This window comes from Trichoplusia ni, chromosome 4, assembly GCF_003590095.1.
Source record: "Trichoplusia ni isolate ovarian cell line Hi5 chromosome 4, tn1, whole genome shotgun sequence".
Lineage (NCBI taxonomy): Eukaryota > Metazoa > Arthropoda > Insecta > Lepidoptera > Noctuidae > Trichoplusia > Trichoplusia ni.
Window position 1 is genome coordinate 6,282,253 of NC_039481.1, and position 23,845 is coordinate 6,306,097.

A 23,845-nucleotide genomic window follows, 5' to 3' on the forward strand; every position below is an offset into this window, starting at 1 on the left:
AGACGTTAATTAAACGCATCGCTGCAAATATGGCTGTCTCGACGAAATTAGTGAAGATAAGATAATTGTGTAGAAACTGCAGATTTTAATGCAATTACGATGACATTTCTTGTTTGTTACACTTGTCTTTATCTTATGTAGAGATTTGCTTTGGTATCTTATTTTTCATTGATTATTGGAAGATTTAATGGAAGATAATAATTACAACATTAAGTAAATATAGACATGTATGTCAATTTTATTTTTATGGGCCTTTTTTCGTTTTTCTCAATTAATACGACATTGCAGAACCGTTAAAACGCACCCTGAGTCGTTAAACCTGTAAGTAAATAACTGTTTTAAAAAATACATAATTAAAAAAGGTTGCTTATGCTATATTAATAGATTAAAACATCATTTGATAAACAGTATAAAATTTTTTTCTCTACAGATCATTGGATTATTAGAGATCAGATTATTACATTAGATTCAAGCTGGCCCAAACACAAATTACATATTAAAATCAATTGCTCTTTGATTACGTTGTTTTATAAACAATTAAACAATTCAATTTTAGTACTAAAGTAACTATCTCAATGTTTTGTGGTAAACCAAATTGTAATGATAAACAATCACACGTATATTGTGGTCAAATTCATGTTTTATATCATGAAACCACTTGAGTCGTGAGGTAGAGTTTTCATTACTGCAGAGAACTAAATTTTATTAACATAATAGTGGAGCTCTCACTAATTAAATCCAGGATTTAAATACACATAGAAGTCAAGTACTGTTGGCTTCAGAATTTCCTTTTCATACGTAGACAAATAGCTATAATTTGTTAAGCAATGTTTTATTCCGTTTCTCAATGATCTGATTCCGCAAAACTTAAAACAAGTAGAATGTATGTTTTTTTGCAATATATAATGGATTTATAGATAATTCAAATGTTGAATAATTCGCCTGGATTCAATCATTAGCTTATTACTCATTAGCATAACCATTATTAATTAGCAAATGATCTATAGTCAAAGTAAAAGACATTATTATTACTCATTTTTTCTAATGATAAAGCATTTTCTATACCTGCAGCTAATACATTTCTAAACTTGTTATGTTTTAAGCATACCTACGTGCTTTTATATGGTATTTTATAAAACGTGATGTATTTTCAATTTCAAATCACTTTCCTTGAAATAGATAATTGCGAAATATTATAAATTCAATATAAAGCTATGGAAACCAATTGCGTGCATTTTATTATGTGACGGTTTATGTATGTTATCAGTTCTATGTAGAAATAAGTAAATACTATCATTACTAGCGTATAATGTAATAATAATTGATGTTGGAGTTGCATCGCTTAATGTAGAGTTCTATTTCAAAATAATTATGATTAAATACGCATTTGTTTAACTTGTTATTATTGATAACTAACGCTGGTAATTAAAATGTATTAAAGGTAATTCTATTAGTATTTATGTCTAAATTGGTCATGTTAGTACTTTATTTGTGATTACTTGAGTCTACATATAATACTTCAGAATGCATCTAAACAAGAAAACGAGAACTGAGCTTTAAGTCTAAGTTCATGTTCCTTTTCGCATACCCTCTAAATAATTTCAAACATAAATTTCGCTTTTATCAAGTACATGATTTTTCTTAAAATTCAGTGAACCTGTGGAACCTGGAAGTTAATTAAAAAGAAGTTACATTTAATTCTGCTTCCATTTTACTTGTCATTGCCATTTAAACAATATTGTGATTTCAACAATAAAATTGAATAGTTTGCTTAGTACCTCATCTGTAAGTTACGGAACTTACCTCATTTTGTAATCATGCTTAACAAACACATCTGTAAGTACATAGAGCCATTAAATATATCGATACTCTCCAATGGGAAATAACTGGATAATTACTTAGATAAGATTACACGTTATCTAAACGTAATAGGTCTGTATAACAACTGGCAAACGTCAATGTATACCATTACTCATTCTATGGTTGAAACATGTCAAAAGACTATTACTTTCAGGAATTATATTTCGAAGTACTCGAGAGTCACGACTTGCCAAGCAATGAGGTCGTAAGACATTTACTGCTTATTTGGGTATTCGGTAATTCTGGCCCTTTACAGTAAAATATTATAATTTAATAGCCTGTATGAGCAGATCAGAAAACATGAAAAGATGATTGTAAACTTCTAATTGTAGCCAATTCAAAGGGACCTATAAATGGACCTTGAAGGACGCCTTAATAAAAACAAATGTAGCATCGACTACTCGTAGCACGATACCACGGAATCAATGAAAGAAGTTTTTTTCCAATTGGCTCTACCTCGTCAAACAAAATAATCAAACAAAAAGTCACGCATATCTTATTTTTAAGGGCAAAGGTAACATTAGTCAAGCCTCGCTGTATACATCTGCATACAAATCTATTAACAGTTTCTACACAAACTTTACGGCGTGGGCTTCTATACGAGAGACAAAATTTTTATGCACTCGATAAATAGAGAGTTGACCTCCATACGAGATGTTCGAACAACGAGTTACGTAAACTTGTTTACACTGAACATAATAACGTAAACAAATGTGACCATAAACTTGATAAACATAGAGTATAAGTAGGCGCATGAAATAGTTCGGCTGAGTGACGTAATGCCTTTGCGCCACTTTGCCGGCTCGAATATAACATGTCACATGTTTATTATTCTTAGTATAATTACAAAGTTAATTCACGAATTTGGGATGTCCGTGAGATGTTTTGTTTGCTTATAAAGTCCTATTCATTTTACATAATATTTTTTTTTAGGTTTCTTGTCTTTTTTAATAATAATAAACCATAATAGATAATGAATCATAGTGGAATTTGTAGTTACACATAACTTTAAATAGGTCTGCCAATGGAGGCATTTACGATATTTCCTCACAGGGAACGCAGTCTTCCAACAATGAGTGTGAAGCATAAGCTGTCTGGTGTAGCAACAATTTAATAGCACATTCAATAATACTTGCGATACCTGCTAAACGCCATTCTTACCACAACCGTACATTTGTTACGGAAAACATTATTCACTCAAAAAGTTAATTATGAATGAACAGTAACAGGTTGCTCATCCACGAATGCCATGGTGACCCAATTTCTGGATAAAGTCCTGTACATATACAGATAGAGTACTACTTCCATTGTAATCCGGAATCATAGAAATTGGGACATTCATAGTATATAAACAAAGTATAGAGCGGTCGGTGCCGGTCTTTGTATTGCATACATTACTGAAATTCCTTTTTCTTTCCTTGTGGCGTAACTAAAATAGGTTACTACGGATAATTAATTAAATATTTATCCATTTAACTGTACATTATAGTAGGTATTTCAATTAATATTTATTGAATGATTATTATTACATTCAGTAGGCTCATGATTTTAAAGTGATGCAGGTGTTACATCGTTAGAGTCGTATAAGCAGAACAACTTTGTATTTGCAATTGTAATTTTATTTATGGGAGCAGGTATGTTTATCGGAGATTCATAACATACTGATCTTCATGCGAATACTTAGTATCAATTATAAAATTTGTGCGTAGTCGTAGTTGGGTCACGTTGCATAAGTGGGTGCATCTGCTTGACATTTGAATCGACCCCGAATCCGAATAGAAACTGTGTCACGTATGAAGCGTCCGCGGACAGTGGGTACGGGCGGCGTCGGTGCGTTGTGCAATCCCGTTAGCGCTACACGTGCGAACCGAACCGGCGCGCCTCAATGTCGCCCGTGGGCGGCTGCCCTCCGCGTGCCGCCCGCCCTCCCGCTGAAAATAGCGAGTCCGCCCGAATGCCGCACGAGTCTCGGGGGCGGCCGAACGTCCGTCCAGCTCTGACGCGCGGCCGTTGACTCGGTCGTCTCGCTCCCTCGAACAGCTGAGTATCAAAACAAAGGAGCGAGACGGGCGGTCGCCGCTCCCGCTCGCCGGCCGGCCGGTGTCGCCGGCCGCGCCGCTCTGCACGCACTCACGTCAGTTCGTGTTCGAACCGCGCTTATTGAGGTCGTCCGCTGTGAGCTCGGTTACGAAGTTTAGTACCGCGAAAGGATTTTCCTTTGTCCCGATCCTCGAGGACCCTGCCCTCGTATTATGTTTCTGCGCGAGACCCGCGACCAACCCCGGTCTACTGAGGAGCCGGACCGCGCGCAGCGTGCCGAATCGCGTCGAAATTCTGTCAGTTTTCCAAAATTCTGTGACGGTTATCCCGCGAAACGCGTACGCCGGGCGATTTGAAATTTTTGAGTGAACTTGTGAGAGTAGAATTTTGTAGATCACCGGACAGTGGTGAGGAGGAAAGTGTTTCAATAGTTAAGTGAGGACTGAGCATCATGTCCACGGGCAAGCGGCTAGCGAAGCGCTCCATCATTGGGACGCGCGTTGCAGCTTTGGCTGATGACGGACTGTACTACTCGGGCATGATCCAGGCGGTAAAGACGCCGGCGCCCTTCCCGGAGAACAACAACTGCATCAACCTGACACCGAACACGCGCTACACAGTGCGGTTCGACAGCGTCAAGATGAAGAGCCGTGAGTACCGCGACGCGGAGCTGATCGGGCCCGGCTTCCGCGGCATGACAGGCGTGCGCCTGCAGCCTGGCCAGCGCGTCTTCCTCACCTACAACGGGAGAGAGGTGCGTGCTGACGTGCAGAACCACGACTACGAGACCGATGAACTCCGTGTCCAGATCCAGTCGCCAACTGCTGAGGTGTGTTCTCATTTTTTTTTAAACATTTATCCAAATATTTTAAGCTGTTTTGGAAGTAAAAAATAGGCTGTTTAAATAAACAGGTTTAAACTCTACAAAATTATTGTTGAAATCTTTTAGAACTTTCTTTCAAAAGACATCAACGATTTCGGTTTAAAAAATATGTCAAAGGTATGCTTCCAAAAAACGCTCGAATGTTTATTTTAAAGGGAATAGAAAATTGTTCAGTGTTGCACATGTGTAGACAATGATGGCTATGCATTTATTTATAATTGGAGCGTTTAATTGTGTGCGTGAGGACAGTGATCGGTTATTTGTAGTGTATGCAGTTCGGGTCGATGTTGTAGTGTAGGCGGAGTGGTGGAGCGAGCTATTGACCCCGCTCCACGTGCAACGAGCGGTGCACGATGCACCGGCTGCCGCGCCGAGCCCGCACGACAACACACGATGCTCTGACGCACCGCACGCGCAACTTATCGCACATACAATACAAGCTCGCCCAGCACCCGGTAGCCACTCTACACGCCACTTAGTTACTACTATACTATACCATATTGCATACTTGTCTCCTAATCAGATGCCCACATACTACACTTGTTACATGACTAGGTACTGGACATGATTCAATTATTGAAATCCATGACATCATTTATTGTTATTGTTACTAACCATCGACTGGGTGAATATTTATATGTTGCATTTAAAATACAAGACCATCATATTACCGTGCACACTATTATGAAGATAGATCACAAAAAGTGAAACAATGATTTGTTGAATACCTTGACAAAACAGGAAAATACAAAATTGATTACATTATGACGTGACAGAAACAAAAGCGTACTGTTTGTTTAACATTCAGACAATGAGATATTAATAAAGCTTAACATCAAGGGCAAAGATAGCGCTATCGATCATTAAAAATTCGGCAGCAAGGTGATGTCTTTATCATTGAAAGTAATAAATGCATTTCAATCGCTCTACAATGAAGATTAGATAAAGCGGTAGGTCACGACACCAATACTCCAAGCAGTCGCAGTCGGCTAGATAAACAAACACTACACGTGTGCGGTGTGCAGCACCTACCCTGTGCTGCTACACTTGTTGGGCCAGCCCCGCTTGGACTAATGCGTCGCACATACTTATTTGGTGGTCCGCGCCGCGCCGCCGGTCAGAACACGCATGTGCTAAATTTTATAATCCGGTCGCACCGTTAGACAAGGCGCGCCATGTAACAGGTAGCTAAAGATTACAATAAGTACCTCCTCGGGCATACACCGTAGATTAAAAGTAGGCAAGTACGTAGTTTTTGTGCGACGCCGGCCGGCCGGCGAGCCGCGCGTGCGTCTCATGCGTCATCATCGTCAGTCTTATCGCCGAGTACAATTTGTATACAATATTAAATTCATGTTTAATTTACTCAGCCGATAATTGGCCGGTTGACCCGACTCAATATTTAATCTGACCGTCAATTCGTATGCCAAGGCTCGATAAAGGTTTTGCTGGCATTACCTTCGTTTTTATGTTTCCACTAAATTAATTTACTCGATGGCTTAACAGTACAAAAGTCAAGTTTTTTTGTTGATTGCTCTACAGTTCTTGTTATGGTCATATTCAAGCCACACATTTTCACTATAGACGTAGAGTTATTACGTAAGAAAAGTTTATGTAATCGCTGATTTAATTTTCGTCGTAACCTAAATTAAAGCATCATAAAGGTGTAAAAAGCCTAAATTGAATCTAAAGCAGCATAAGAAACAAATAAAATGCATTTAGAACGGTAATGTTAAATCATACTCTCTGATTTGAACGCAAATCATAAAATGATCAAAATTACACAATTCAGAACAAAACAATAACGGATCTGTTCGGGGTAAAGTACCTGAAGTGATTACTCATTAGCCTGTGTTTACTGACGTCATTAATATTAAATACCTAGTGAAAAACAAGTCATTTTCTATATTTTCCTAAACAGATCCAGAAAGTAGAGTACTAGTGAAACAAGAGTACCTAATAACAATAAGGAAGCGAGTTGCGCGGGCGCAGGCCTTGTGCCGTTGTGCGTAAATAGTGACGTAGCACGCGATACTAGCGTGACGCGGCTTACGAGCCGCGAGCGAGCCGCCACTTTAGTTAATTCACAGAGATGATGCTATGTTTACGAGCCATAATTTATCTATTTGTAACGTGAAAACAACAACCGCGATGATATATTCTACGAAACAATTCAGTCGTAAACAGCGAAAATGTGTTTAATGTTAACTTGTATTGATTAAACAAATAATACTAACTGCTAAAACAACAAAATCAAATACAAAGAACGCAAAGTAAACGGCGATACGCACTTGTTTACTCGTTTGAATGCCGGTGTATTGTGCCATTTATAATACCCATGTATATCAAACACGTTTTTGCGTCACTACACGCTAGATAAAGCGGCGCACTTCATGAAAACAACTTGATAGATAACACGCGATCAAACGACACCCTCTAGATTATTACTTTTTAATCTTGATGCTTAAATAATGGAGAAACCCACAAAGATATTGGCAACATTGGAAAAAAAAAACGAATTATAAGTTAAATCATGGTTGGGGAAAGGATGTGTGGTATTTCCCAGGTAATCAGCGCGGCCATGAGCGTCAGAAGCCCGCGCCGGCCACATGCGCGGGCGCCGGCACTCGCCACGCTATCAAAGCCTCTCGCTGACTCACCGTTGTATTCATGTTCGTAAACAACTATTATTTTACCGGCAAACCCGGACAGGGGAATTACGTAATAAATAAATAACTGTATTATCATAAGCTCAAGCAACATTAATATATTCTAATCAAATACATCTGTGGCAATATGTGGTGCATTATAATATTGATACACTAGAAATCTACGACGTCCGAGCATCGCCTGCCGTGCACCGTATCTAATGTAATTTTAAACAACATGCTTGATATAAAATACTCGAAAGAGTCTCTACCATCATAACGCCAGGCAATAAGATATAAAAATAAAGAGTGCTCGGCTGAGAAATAAGGTCACCGGCAGGCCCGGAACCGAGTAACGGTATTCGTTACAAAATCGCGTCAAGAATTATTTTCACGTGCGCGCGGCGCCGGCGGCCGTACCGTTAGCCGGTGGCGCTGCGGCCCAGCACCAGCTAACCTTACGACGGGCTTGTCCGCCATTAAGTGGAACACTTACAACCGTTAATGGCCGACGATCTGTTTAGATTTGCAAGCTTTTTTTCAACGCAGAAGTCTCGACTCTCAAAGTTGAAATGTAACAAAACACGATACCTGAATTGTTAATTACGCAACTTGTATATAAAGCGATTTCCCCTGTAGCGGTAACCGGCAAAACGCCTTTCGTTTGCGGAGGTCGTAAACGGTTCGCGGTGAGTTGTGAGAGAAGCCGGCCGCGGCGTGGTGCGAGGCGGCGCGGGCGCGGTGCGGCCAGCGCGCCGCGGAACACTACGACCGCTGCGAGTGTGAAAGTGCTGCTCGCACCTGCATTGTCCATGTACAGTGACAGTTTCAGATTCACTTTACCTGTACCATGAACTACTTTAATTGTCGTAACACCTGTTCGCAACACATTCTATAAACTATTATCTGCGCTACACCGTAGATCGCTTCATTTTGTCAGATGCTGACGATATTTAATTTTAATTATCATTCTTGTTCATTGACAATATATATTTGCAGTGTCCGTAAACAATGATATAATTGTCTAAAGCCAGTAAAATCTAAACATTGACTCAGAACAAATGATTAATAATTGATAATTCCACTCGGATACATTAAATTGTATGCTCACAAGTTACGTCTTAGCAATCAAATCAAACCTATAATCAAAAACTATTGAATAGTTTGCCATTTGGTATGAAACGATTTCACCACTGCACGTTGCATGGCGGGTTACTCAACATGTGAGGTGTTCATACAATGAATTATTGCTTCGGAGCAGAATCTAAGGCAGCATAAAGTTGCATGTAATATGGCTAATGTTATTTAAATAACAAGCTATCGCGCGAGTGCGAACAATATAAAACGCACGAGCTCGGTGGCAGACAGCACTGACTTGCCAACAATGTAATTAATATCGCATAACTTATATAGCTAGCGAAAGTAGTTATGATTCAAAAGCGAATTATAAATGCGTTTTCCAGATTTTCCAGTCCAGTTAAGATTTTTTTCGATGGAACGAAGACACTTACGATCATGGAGCCTACCGTTGCGTGGAGCGTCGCGTGCTCCACGATAATTTCACTCTACTCGATACTCTGTTTATGTTTTCCTAAGGTGACGAATTTATTACTTGCATGAGCCTATAAAACAAACAATAAATACAAAACATATTTAAAAAGCGCGACTCTACAAAAATGTTTGTGCTCTACCTTTGTAACCCCGGTACACTGTTCTTTCACATTGGAAGGGAATAAAAATGCCGCATATACAGTTTATGCAGATTCTTGAACGTAACTTTTTATTGAGCTCAAAACGGAACTGCCGAGCTGTAAATAGGCTTCGAAGCACAAACCATGGGAAGAGAAAATTACTTGCCCCCTGTGCGACGACGCACTGTGCGTAATCAATCGACCACACGAACGTGACGATTTTCCTACAAGTCATCCATCGGTACGTCAAGTCTCATTACCTACGCGTGTAATAATACAATAAACACGTCTATGACGTCGATAAGAAAACTGCGCGCCGACAAAACAGAGCATAGGAACCTCAACTATTTGACTGTTGTAACTGCGTCTTGTGACACGGTTTCTAAATAAATCAAGGTTGATAAGATAAAACCGATAGAGATTTGTTGTAACAAGACAATGTTAGGAGACTGATAGCTGGAGGTGTTGAGCGCAAGTAGGCCGCGGCCCGCGAGCCAGATGCGCACTAAAATGATTTCTATGTTTAACTTTGCTCCTTTACATACAGTATCGTAGGTACGGGTCTTACTCAACCTGTTGCGTTTCGCGCTTAATCTCGTTCTGTAACCAGTATAACATTCATCTTGCGAGCGATCACCGCCGCGACGCCGCCGTTCGATGCATGATAAATACCACCAACAAATTATTGCCTTACAAGCAGACATTAACATTGCTAATGCGTCGGGTATTACAAATAACCGCATGAAATACTGAAATGTTTTCCAGTGCTTGATACAAAATACAGTTTATTTTACGAAAGATACAAAATGTAATGCAATAACGTATATAATCAAAATCAACCTCAAATCGCTGACCGTATTTTACAACGGTACAAAAATTAGATACTATCACCGCAGACTCTTTTGGCTATGATACACTATGTAATAAGCTTCAAAGGCAATAATATTATTTATTTTTCTGTTTTTAGGGTTCCGTACCTCAAAAGGAAAAAACGGAACCCTTATAGGATCACTTTGTTGTCCGTCTGTCCGTCTGTCTGTCCGTCCGTCCGTCCGTCCGTCTGTCAAGACCCTTTTTCTCGGGAACGCGTGGAGGTATGAAGCTGAAATTTATATCAATTACTCAGGTCTACTGTCCTTTGAAGCTGTGAAAAAATCAAACTTCTAAGCCAACGCAATCAAAAGATACAGCCGTTTATGCTGCAAATTTTCGACACTTGCAAGGGAATCAAAACCTACAGGGTGCTTCCCGTGAACTCAGAATCTTGAAATTTGGTACGAAGCAACGTCTTATAGCATAGATAAAGGAAAAATTACGAAAACCATAATTTTATCGTTATATCACATAATATATATTTTTTTAATAATTTTAAACTTACTACCTATTTCCTCATAAACGCGTAGAGGTATTAAATTGAAATTCATACCAAATACTCAAGTCTATAATACCTTTAAGCTGTAACAAAATCAAACTTCTATGTCAACGCAATCAAAAGAAACAGCAATTTAAGCTGCATATTTTGAAACTCGCAAGTACTCGCAAGGGAATCAAAACCTAAAGGGTACTTCCAGTCGACTTAGAATCTTGAAATTTGGCATGAAGCAACGTTTTATAGCACACATAAAGGAAAAATTCCGAAAACCTTAAATTTTTGGTTACATTACAAAATATATAACCTTGCAGGTTTGTACGGAACCCTCGGTGCGCGAGTCCGACTCGCACTTGGCCGGTTTTTTCTCAATCAACTATATGTTCTAAAGATAAGATATGATGACCAAGCAAGTTTGTAAAGTAAAGTTAATGCTTGAGTTGTAAATATAAGTATTTGTGTATCTTTTACATAATCTTGTTTTTCACATTCACTGCCGTTTGGAAAAAACAAACATTAAGCTCAGTTTTGTACTCAATACATTTGTAAATGTTGCCAAGTACGCCTTACCTTACAAACGTAAATATCACATAATAAAGAGTTTTGTAGCAAATATCACATCAGAGCAACATAAGGATTAAAATTTAGGAAACAATAAATTAACTTTCACATTAATATCAATCGTCTATAATTATATCAACTCACATTTAATATTAAAAAGAGATTTACATACGTATTTTCGGCTGACATTGATAAACTCGTGTCATATAGTTCTCCTGCTTGGTGACAAAATAGTTCGCTTAATGTATTCGACCCAAATTCAACTCCGAAACAGAGATGATTGACCATTTAATGTCGTCAGAAAACCGTTGCGAATTTTAAAACGCTGTTTCTACGTATACACTATCTAGTTGTCAACGTTATGGCTTGTAAGCAATTTATTCTGTAATTCTGCGCACTCCATCAAAAACACGAGTCCAAAGAATTTTAAACTCGACATATATTTAGGTCTCAGATAATGTAGTAGTTATTTAAAATACATCTATAAAACAAATGTCTCCACGCTACAAGTGTGTGACTAATATTTATAGTTTCACTGTTCTCATGGACGTTGATACATTTTCGTTGCGATATAAATTGGTCCTCCTACGACGAACAGCGAAGGCAAGGTCGGCCCTTTGTGAGTGACCTCATTGCATTCGCCTTGGAATAGTTGCATGATTTATGTCTCTTATCTAAACAGCTGGCAGAACAAGGCGTGAATCTTGATTTTCTGACATTTGAATTAGGACGCATCTGTATAAATCTGTAACAAATCATGCAAAAATAGAGCAAAAGGACATAACAATAAGTATGAATGTCGTTATATTCTTAGCATTGTAGGTAGTTCATTGAGTCAGTCCTTAAAACCGGATAAGTCCTGGCCGGATTTCGGCGTCACGCACGGGGTCGCCGGTTGACTCAGCAACGCAAAATAACTCGTTTTCGGGTTTGAGGTAACAGTAACACACCGCGACCGTTACTACGTGGGCGAGTGTCACAAGTCTACAGTTACGACTACGCAATATATATCCACATTAGTACGCCGCCGGCGACACTAAATGACATTCATGTTTTAGTGTGATCTTGAACATGCAGGTCAAATTACAAGTATGCTAACAATGGATTAGAGGAGACCGTGAGAAGGAAGGAAACCGAATTCCAACATCAACAATACGCTGCGTGCCAGGCTAACCGGCCAAATGAGCTCATGATCATTCGATAAATACTTGTCGCTTGCTAGGAGCCCTTGAATTCTTGCATTTCTTCGAGTTTGCCCTGAATTAATAGAGCTGACTCGGCATGCGGCGAATGCGTTAGTGTTTCGAAATGTTTTCGTATGAAGAGCAAGTTTAATTGCAAGCGTGCGGTGCGCGGGGAGCGGCCCGCTCCGGCATGGTGACCCACTGACCCAGAATTGCTGATATTGAACCAGCGGCGACGCACAACCCATATTCCAGATCCGACCTCCACTCGCGTTATTCTTTTTACTCAGTATTCTATCATTTGATAAGTCATCAATTTGTTCTTATTTAACTTAGCATTCGTATTTAGAACTTTAATACTTTAGAATTATGACATTTAAACAAGTATAATTCAAGTGATAACATTTCAATATATGGTGAGGTTTACGCGATTAATGTTTAAGTTCTAAGTTATTCAACTTTAGTAGAATGTTTGTTTTAATTATTTGTAGAGGGCTTACGGCAGAACATTAAAAAGATAAATAATGAAGTGCAAAGCTATTCTATTGGCTCTCGAGCAGGTCAGCCGAGTAACGGTGGTATGTTGTGTGCGTATGCTGCGTCCGCGTGAAGCGAACAGGTTCCCGTATCCGTTATCAAGTCGCAACTCGGGGCGCGGTGGGTCGCACTCTGTTTTTGGGTCAGGTTGGGTCACGACGCCTGCGTGCTCGCCGCCTGTCCCCTCGAACATATTTAGCACTATTTCGATATCTAAGAATAGAGAGGCAACCACGCTTGCAGGCATCTCAAGGTGAAACGCTCACTTTTCTAACCGTCGCACGTAAACGATGCGATTATAGCATCACGCCGGGAGTCGGCGATGTCGAAACATCGACGCCGCGTCCTTGTGCAGATTTCACGTTCAATTACGTAATAGGTAGCGTGCGATTTTATTTACGTGTAAGTCAGCTAAGTATGTTACGCGCCCGCCCGCGCCACCTACACGCGCCCGCGCGACTGCTACAGAGGGCGGCGGGCCGTAACATTTTGCCCGTGACGTCATCGCTACGTCGTGCCTACGCGAAGCTGCTCGCCAACGCGCTGTGACGTCGTTCCTAGAATTCTAATTGTTACGGAGCATGACGTCACTCGCTATCAAATTCAATCTCCACTTGACAGATAAAATGCTGGCACGCTTCGGCACCTACTTGCATCATTGTCGCTACGCAACATCAATTTCCTGACGACAATCGGCGACAGAAGCTGACCTACATGGTCTCTTAGATTTATTGTAGTTTAATAGAATTCTTTATTACGACATGCTATCATTGTCGTAGAAGTCCATTTATTGTCTGGCCAATGTTGAATACAGTCTTGAGCTTGTTGAATGTATGATGTTAAGCTTGATGAACCATCTTAATATACGTTTACATTTCATTTCTAATAAAACAACATCTCGTCGAACGCTTACTCATAGCGTCAACAATAACGTCAACGATATCAACACGTTACTAAAGTTACAGCATCGTTCGGTACGCAGACTCACTTGCTCTATAAATACAGTAATTGTTGACCGTACTAGATCCAAAAATAGAGCACGGTGAGGTTACCCGGGCCGCGAAAGCGGGCCGCCTAGATGCTAGGATCGCGACCCGTGGACCTGGCGCTCGCCAACTGGGCCGCGCTTCGTCCTGCACTATCGATCAGCCAGACCTACTTTACACTAACGACGTGTACTCGTACATGTAAAAGTATAGCAAAAATTGTTACAAGAATACCAATTATTCATGCGCTAACTAAGCAGAATTACCTAGTTTTCATCGTGGTCTAATGTCATTTCAGCATTTCATGAATTAGCCTCACCTGACAAAATACAATTTGGAAACGTTTACATCGCTCTTGTTTTTATCTAGTCGAAGTCAGTGACTAATAAGTCAAACGGTATTCTTTAAGGAGAACAATTGCAATAAAACTGTTTGCTGCAATTTGACGTATAAAATGTAGGTCACGGATTTTTGGGGCAAGGTTGGCATTGCACCGAGCCGGCAGAGGGCGCGGGCGCGGTGGCGGGCGTCGGGGCGCGGGCGGCGCCGCTCGCGTGCCCTGTTTCCACTGCATCCGCTTTGCAAGCAACACTTCGCAGTTTGTATTCACTAATCATACAAGGCCACCGTGCCGACTGATTGATCAGCCTAACCGTACATATCCGATTGGAATCGCTAACTCTATATAACAGACTGAATCTTTTGAACGTGACTCGACGATTAAACCTTACAACTTGCGTGAACTTTGAATTACGTCTATAACGTTTCTAATGGCTCGTACGTAGAGTTGTTATGAAATTATAATTTCGAAACAAAAGTAATTATTGTCAGTTGAACTGTCTGATTCGGCAACAATGATTTATCATTACATTGATCAAAATAAGTCTTAGGCGTATTCCAGTGCAGGACTCCGTGCTGAGTATGGAAATCATTAATAAAGCAACGCGATTAGCTAACACTATCGTTAAATTATTCATTAATTTAAATGTCATGTGCGGTATATCTGGAGGCTATTAGCATAGATCTACGAAAATTGTTTAGCTAGCAAGCACGTGCAGGTTGAATCAGCCCTGCCCACGTGCGTATTCCTGGCTTCGCACCAGAATGATAAAATATTTAGTTTTGTGGTTAATATGTTGAAGCAATATTATGTTTATATTTGTATCGGGTTCTAGGTCGTGAGTAGGTAACTGTGGAAGCCTGCTGACGACAGATCGTCCGCTGATAAGCGACTGCCAAGTGAAATAAGAGGACCACACTAACATACATTAGTATTCACCACTCTAGCACTCTAGAGAGTGGTAAATGTAGAAATTATACGAACACATGAGATTTCGGTGAAACGCAGTACACTGATTTATTAAGCAATCGTTTTACGCGAGAGTCCGCGAGACTTTATTAATAGTAATCACCAAGAGAAACCAGGAAATGATTATTTTAATTTTAAAGCCTAAGCGACTATAACACATTAGAATAATATGTCAAGTATATATTAAGTAGGTACATATTTTTACGAGATAATACAAAGATATAAGACAAAACAAACAGTTTGACGTGACATTATTTCGCAATACTCTTGTTATCAGCTAACATGTGCGGTGTTTATTTTTACGCGTATGTATCTAATAAATCTAGCAAATATGCGGTATAATAACAAAATAATGTGTTTATCTTGCAAGGTTCAGATAATATGTAATCACAACTAATGTACGCAAAAGGTGTTTGGTACTTATGATTAGTATGGATCAAAAATAGTATCGGAAATGTTTGCGCTTGCTAGATAGACGTGTCCAGTAGTAAATGTATTTTTGATTAGCTCGCTAGAAACCTGTCGCCTAAGTAATCACACGATCGAAGTATAGCTAGTGTCGCCATTAAACGTTGATCCATAATTAAGTGAGCAAAGAACGGCTCGTAAGTTCATTTTGTAAATCCGATTGCCATCGAGGCACAATAGGCCCGATTGTCGGCAGTACTAGAGCTATTGACCTATTTATTAGTGCACGATCGCTCGCCGTCACCGAATTGCTTATGCATGCGTGTCTACGTGACTCCGACTGCAGCCTCACTGCATATCTAATGACGAAATAATACACATTTAAAGGTACTTCGAGTACTTTTATTCGAGCTGATAGGCGTAATAAAGTTCACTTACAACGCTGTAATTAAAAAAAAACGTGATTCCGTTTTATTCAATTTCATGTCAATTGGGATCTCCCCAAGTGCCCCTATATTATTTTAATATCTCGTTGTTAATTGATAAAAACAATAGCTAAAATGAAGCCTTGAAAACTAAATGATAAAGTCACTTAAATTGGAACGTAGTAAGTATGTACGTACGCACGATACGGACGAGCTATAATTACAAGTTACAACTGAATATTCACATGTTCGAATTAATAACATTATTACATCCATTTCCTTTTAGATTCCAATCCAAATACAATTAAAATAGCTATATGTTTGGTTAAAAAATTCTTGGTAATAACTAATAACGTTTCCCATTACCACCACCGCATACATTTCGTCCATCGGCTTGCACTGATATATCAAAAGTAATATTATCGGTCGGCACTGAGGTAGTCTATTGTTTTCCCCACCACATAATGAATTCTAAGTGCATTGTCCTGCTGGTCCTGTCACAGATAAGTAATGTTTACCCAGAGATACCTGCACCTAATGTACGATAATTGACACTCATGGGTAAAGTATTATTTATTCATTGTCATCCTATTCTGTCAATGTTAAAATGTCGGTCGTTTTCCCCCTATGTCATGGTTGACGTGTCAATTAGCGGGAATAGCCGAGCTGCGGCGTTTAGTACAGGGATTAACATTTTACCTTGTAAAGAAATTGTTAGTAATACAATATTTTAAGTCTTTATTAGAGAAATTTTATCAATATAATTCCCTTTCAGTAGCCAAAAATGTTCGCGTAATGCCAACTACGTCTTAAACCCATTCATTAAAATTTCGAGCAGACAGCACCTGCTTTGCAAAAAGTGTTTATGTAATAATGACGTGTTATACAAATAATAGGTACCGAAAAAGATAAAAAACTTGTTGATTTAGTAGTGTCGCATCGCGCTGCGCGGGCGCCGGCGCGGGCGTATCACATGTCGTCACGCATGCGCGTCATACGTTGTATTGCGCGCGCCTCCAAGCCGGCCGGCTGCAGCCATTGACTCAATGCTGCAGTCAATGGCACATAAGCGCACACTCATCATTTTATTTTACGCTTTCGCTAATCACACGTAATTTCTTAAACTTTTTCTTCTCCGATACAATGGCAATTTCTATTTCTATTATCAATCACTTACTCGTGCATTACTAAAATAATACCTACCTAACTTTCGATAATACGTAATAAAACCCACGAGACTGCTGATAAAATGTCACACTCAAATTATATTGATAAGTATAAAATTGATTGGAACGAAAGGTTTTTCTCTTAGTAAAGTGGAAACAGAAAATGTAACGTTTCAAAACCACCGCGTTACGGGCGAGGATAATCCATTTTGCGCAGTGGCAACATCGATGAGCAGTAGAGCGGACAGTTTTCGCAACCCTGAGAAGCCAAGAGCACCCAACTAACGCACACAGCCTACCGCAGACTTAATTAATAATTGCTTCTACATCCACTATTTATAACTGTTTTGCTGTAATTTGTATTTGCAAACAAATAAAAACTTTTTTATAAATTAAATTATAAAATACATTTTATTTCACTGGCTATAAAAGTAGAAATATTAAAAACAAACAATCTCAAAGTCGTCTACAGGTGACACAGTCGGCCATATGAAATCATAAGGTTTCTTGATCCAACAATTTTCTCTGCAAAACGTGCCGAATATTACTCGAGGTCAAGCGAACTACGAAGTAAATCAAAATCCAATCAATGTTTATATTTGTGACACCAACACACACGCATTAGCCGCGATGTGACATTCTTTGTGTACGGTAATGACTACACAAACGACTGCGTGCAATACAATGGCCGTTCCTAATGACCGTGAACCTCATTTTCGTATTATCTAATATGAATTTTACAATTTTTGTCAAATTGTTGTTGAAACGTAATACTGAACTATTCTTGTTGATATTCTATCACGTTACACGTTTAATAACGATTACCTAAGGCTAATATGTTAGGTTGTTGAATGATCTTGATATTTTGTGGTTGACCGAAATATCCGCTTGTAAGCACTGTCTAACCGCAAAGTAAAACAGGGAAGGAGTATCGTAACATGTGGCTATTTAAACAACAAAACAAATAGAAAATTAGTAAAAAAATACTGTTAAACTGAATCAGAAAGTCTTGTATTAAATTCCGAAAACACCCATTTCTCTGAACTACTTATTAAGACTCCATGCACTCATCTTTCATCATTAGTCCAAAACAAATCTTCTAAACGTCAACACGCCACAAACGCAGCTCGCACAACATTTCGTTAATTGAACATCAAATACCGCATAAAGCGCAATAAATATGTCTAAGTCTATAATACTCATGCCTGCGTTATCATGATACAGTGAAGTCGTCCGGCTACTTTCACTGGCATTTCAAAGCCGACCGTTTCGCCATCGAATAAAGCAATTGTGCAATAGTTGTCACTTTTTACATAACCATGCTGGCAAGTGACTGTCCGATAGACGTCTAACGGAACAAAAGGTTGATGCGGACAATTATAATAATAACTACATTTCAACTGATTAAATGTAGTAACAATTCATGGTAAAAGACTACCAACTAACTAGCATACGGATGTCGTTACAAATTTACCAGTTATAAAGTGAATAAACCAAGATTTTCGTGAATAATGGATTGTTAAAAGTTCTGTTACTCGTAAATAATTACTTTTTGCAAAACACAAAGTATGTCAGGCAGTAATTTGATGATAGTCATTAATGCAACTTTCATTGTTCCGGTGCGAGTGAGGGGCACGTCAGTCCACGTCTCATGGCTCATGGCACGTCCACACTCGCACGAAATCACGTAAAAGTGAAAGTATGATGTGATCAGCGACTCGCGCTCTCCGCTAACTGTACTGATCATAAACATACTGATTGCCCACAAAACTATCTCTCCATATCCATATTTTAATAAACGCCTCTTCTTTATGACTACACATACCTTACCCATGTTGAATCATCTTATTTGGAATGAAAAACAAAACCTTTAAAGTAATAATGCCACTTTAGCAATTAGTAATTAGGCTAATCATTTGCAAGAATAGGTCATTATGTGCGTTAGTAAACGAGGTTAAACGCTATACAATAATATTAATCCATGACATTTATAGAGCCGTGAACAATTACTGAATGGCGGACGTATAGGACGGCTAGGCCAAACTTGCACCGAGTCAAATGTACTTGCAAATGAGTCGATCATGCTCCGCGCTATAACCCCGGATAGTTTAGTCAACAATTCAGTGTTGTTATCTATATACAAACAATCGGCACTTTAAATTGATGCTAAATACAACAAGGTTGTTCGCACTGGACGAAGAGACGAAAAAAATTGTATACATACAATCATTATGTGGGTACTTAGGTAGATAACGCGTCAATCACGAATGTGTCCGCGTAGAAGGAAGCCGGCGACGAAAACGCAACCAATGTCAACCAGTCGGCAGCCCGCCGCTCGTGGCACATAATTGACCGAGAGTGCGACCGCGATACGAGCAACTTTACCAGTGCGTGATAAGTGTACATGCGTCATACAGTCCCACTTCCTAATACATGTGGTACAAGTTCAGGTCAGCCGCTAAGCACTATCTTACAAGACTCAACTATTCCACGAATACAGTACTTACGGTGGACAATAAGTTGGCGATGGGAAGTCCACGAGTCCGGAATTCCCCGACAAGCAAAAAACCATTTATTTATAAGTTATTGTAGCAAACTTTCAGTCTTATGGAAAACCCTATGTAATGCAATAACAAAACATTCTTCAATATCGTAACTTTTTGATAATTAAATCAAATATTTATTTCCCAAAACACTTATCAACAAATATTATAAAATAAAAACAAATCGAACAAACAAAATAATCGAGGAAAATTACCGCTACAGTTCAATCCTCGCCAATAGATAATACGCTACAAAATAGGCAGACATAAATGCGCTCTCCGGTAGCGTAGATTACCACACACAGAAACAGAACCTGTTTGCCTCTACGAAGCAAGTATTTGAGTTGTGTGTTTCCTGTTCTGAGGCATAAACGCGATTAGTATATACTTATTATTTATAAGGAATTTCAATTAAATAGGTACTTATAACTGTGATTTTATGATATATCAGCAAAACGCATACACAGAAAACAATAGTAAATAGTAATTAGTGCTTTGATTAGTGACGTGCTGAATACTGCTCCGATAAAGAAGGCGAGTAGGGCGGGCGGGCGGCGGCCAGCGGCTGGGCCGTGACACCGCATGCATCTCGCTCCATTTCCACCCCCGGTCATGACGTCACCTCCACCCGATCACACTCCAAGCGAAGGTCGCCTATATTGATCTCGTGTTCGTAAACACTTAATACTGCAATATAAATTTTGTAGCCACACAAACCTTGTTCATATGCGAAATGCATTTAAGTGAAGTAAATATGACGCGAGCTCGACTTGACCAAGGTCTTATAAAAAATATGCATTTGCGCAACTAGCACTATACCTCAGTTTACAAGGAACTCCAAATACGGTGTAGACGATTGATAATGAAATTATATCCAATTAGGCAACAAACTACGTAAATATTCCGATTTGAAGTCTACGATAATGTAGAGTTCATGTTTGTATTATTTTATTACAGGTGCAGATCGAGCTGAAGAAAAGATTAGATGAGATCAGACTGTTGGAGTCCCGCAAGTCAGCGAGGCTGGCCGATGTGGACACAGACTTCGCCAGGCTGGCGGACATGGCTGGCGACCGCCGCCGCGCCTCCGCCACCATCGAAGTGCCCTCACATCACATGCAAGGGTAAGCACATTAGATATCACCGAAAGCAATAAATCGTACTAAATATGTTGACCAACCCTGACAAATTGCTCAAAACTAGATAAGGTATAATGTAGAGCTGTTAAGCTTAGCAACAAACTATAATTCAACGTAACAAAAGGCATAAAGTTGAATGAGACAAATGAGGGACAATTAAGTCACGATAACATACATCAATGTCGTAATTCAGGAGAACAGGGAGCCTAATTAACAAATATCAATGTTATTTCGCCTTGAGGTAGCGGCTCACCTCGCTGCTAACTCCGAGGAAGGCCGCTGCATTTCTAATGTCCGCTCGCTGCCTTGCTAAATCTCTTTATCTGGATTTTGAGAACTGGTTTCCCTGAAGACAGGAAGTATCGATCATGGTACCATTGCTGCATTGTAAATTTTACGTTACATATAATCGTCAAAAAGACAATTTTAGCTAACTGTATCAATATGAAGAATGAAAAAGCAGCTTTATTGGAGATTAACATACCTATATTACAATGAAATTAAGCAAGAACTTCGTGTAAGTGAATTACAATGGCACCAAACTATTACCTGGTACCAGCGTGCATTGTGCGTTACCTTGTAGGTAGGTGTAATCGCTCACGAGTGTGCACTGTGCATCGGCGAAGTGGGGCCAGGCGCGGGCGAGCGTTGCGAAACGCGCACCGAGCACGTTAGAAACTGGATGGAAGTGTTAGCGCGGAGTACGGGCGTGTCCTTGTCACACTTGCCTACATTCTGCGGCCGGAGCCCGCCGCCCGCGCTGCCCGCGCCCCCGCCCCGGCCCCGCGCCGCGCCTCTAACAGGGGCAGACAATGCAACGTTGTGAGAATTATTAAAAAATTCTAACGGCTTACATAATTACCAATACCGATTGCACCTCCAGTGAATGGCATTATCTCCGGAGTCAATACGTATAGCATTCGTCGCAATAAGAAGTGCTGCTCAAATAGCTCTCACTTTCAACAACAACCTCACGGTAATAAGTTTCGGGGCAGGCAACATTCAAGCATTCAGAAAGTACAGCGTTACAACTTTGCTTTAAAATCTTTTACAAATCAGAGCAGCACTTTCTTAAATTCGTTAGCGGTTGTCAGCAATAGCACATTACATTGTGCTGCAGTAGAACCGGAAAAAACAGCATCAAATGGTTGGCGCGACGTGACGCTCGTCGACGCCGCAGTTTCACTTTTCATCGTGATCGTGGTGAGAGGCGAGGCCTCCACCGTGGTCTAAATTTCACAATACCCAACCAAACAGACGCTCAAAGCAATGATTTGCTTTCAGATCTACTACTCAGGTCACATTACACATTTTAATCATTTGCAAACTTTACCACACTCTAGTCGTATGTAGTGTTCATCTCCAAGGTCTAAATAAGAATCATAAAAAGTATCTTACCATGATACACCTGGCATTCCTTTTATTTTAATACATTGACAAAGTCTCTGAGATGAAGGATATGGACACCGTTGAAGGCCGTATTCTATTAAAAGAATCCATAATAATGTAACAGTTGAGCTAAAAGCCAGCGGTTGATATTTAACGTAGAGCCATGATTTCATAAAACCAGTTTGAACAACTCTTTGAAAAGTTATGAGATAGCTTGCAAAGGATTGCAACTACAAAATCGGATATCACTTTTGATGAAATAAAGTGATACCTTTGTGGGATATTAGTAATTACTGACCGCGTATGAAGTGATCACGACTGTTTGGGCTGCTCTCACTTCTTTCAGATAATGATAGATAAGATAGAAATTCAATCCGTGAACAAAATTTCGCAATTACCGACCGGGCCATGGTAAAGTGAAAGTTTGCCAACATTCGTTTTCTTTTAGTTGGCGACCGCCAAGTAGCGTTACCTTGCATTAATTCACGCCTCCGAACGAAGCACACATAGCTCTTTTTTGTACATCTATCATTAAATTCCAGTGACCAGACAATGAATTGTTACGATTTCGTTTGGTACATGAATCAACTAAATTCAAAGATGGCGCCGCGTTCGGTTGGTAGTTGGCGCGGCCGCCATGTGACACAGTGACCCAGTTTCGAAATGGAACGCCACACACACTAGAATAATGCTGTACATAGCGATATCCGCGAATGCTATACCGAGGCGACACCTAATTGGAGTACCTAATCAATTGGTGTAATAAATTAATACGACTTTGAACGAAAACTGTTCAAACTGTGTTACGATCTTACAACAAAGTTTAATAAATAGCTTTTTTCTCTTGAAGTACACAATACTTTGGAATGTTACGTGCTTGAACGACCTCAGAGCAACAGCATCCTCTGTCGGGCAGTGGGGCGGCAATACGATTGGCATTTTAATGTCGTAACTGCCAACACTTCTATTCGCTTCATTGGTCGGCCAGCCGTGTTCATCAATGCCAATTGCCGTCCCAATGTCATTTCTCATTACATAAGCAGCTTTAAAATGAGTTGAGATTAATATCATACAATGTTTTCGTAATTAAATATCAATACGCCATTTGCGAAGATCAGTAGATAGTATAGTATGAGCAGGTCAAGGGTATCGTAATAACCGTCGTAATTTCGACACGATTCTACGCACCGCTTAGGTTTGTTAGTTTATTTAACAAAGATATAAAATTAGGTCGCTGTTACCAAATAGGGACAACGTACCTAGCGTGTGTTGATGGACGTTCGAACTTTTCAACACGCTTTCAATTTCTTAAATGGTAAGTCCTGTCCATTGTTGGCTATGAACTGTCGTATGATAATGAGACATTCGACAGCCAGGCGGGAACCGCCTCGTCACCTATGTCGCATTCCATAGATACCTCAACACTTAATGAATATGTAAGAATTTTACGAGTGGGAAACACTTTACTTATGGAACTGAATTCAGAATGCTTCAAATGTATATTTTATTCGTTCAAAACAAAGTAAGAAGACATTAACTTACATTCCGCATGCGTTTGCGCAACATGTAAAGAGAAGGCGCGCGCCGGCGCAGGCGGTGCCGCGGCCGCGCTGGAGGTGGGGCGGCGGCGGCACTTTCTCGTTGGGTAGGTACACGTTTGCTTTCGTTGGTGTTGTGGAGGCCCGTTATCTCATTCGGCAGGTGCAG

At 39.8% G+C, this 23,845-nt stretch overlaps 1 protein-coding gene across 1 annotated transcript in view; it reads left to right on the forward strand.

Annotated features, from left to right (window-relative positions):
* Window positions 1-3,957: 3,957 nt before the first annotated feature.
* LOC113492709 (zinc finger protein 395) overlaps window positions 3,958-23,845 on the forward strand; it is a 45,243-nt gene continuing 25,355 nt past the window's right edge. The window contains exons 1-2 of the mRNA XM_026870316.1: window positions 3,958-4,729; window positions 20,568-20,734. Coding sequence (XP_026726117.1) covers window positions 4,352-4,729; window positions 20,568-20,734 — 545 coding nt within the window. The 5' untranslated portion in view covers window positions 3,958-4,351. The remainder of the gene's footprint in view (window positions 4,730-20,567; window positions 20,735-23,845) is intronic.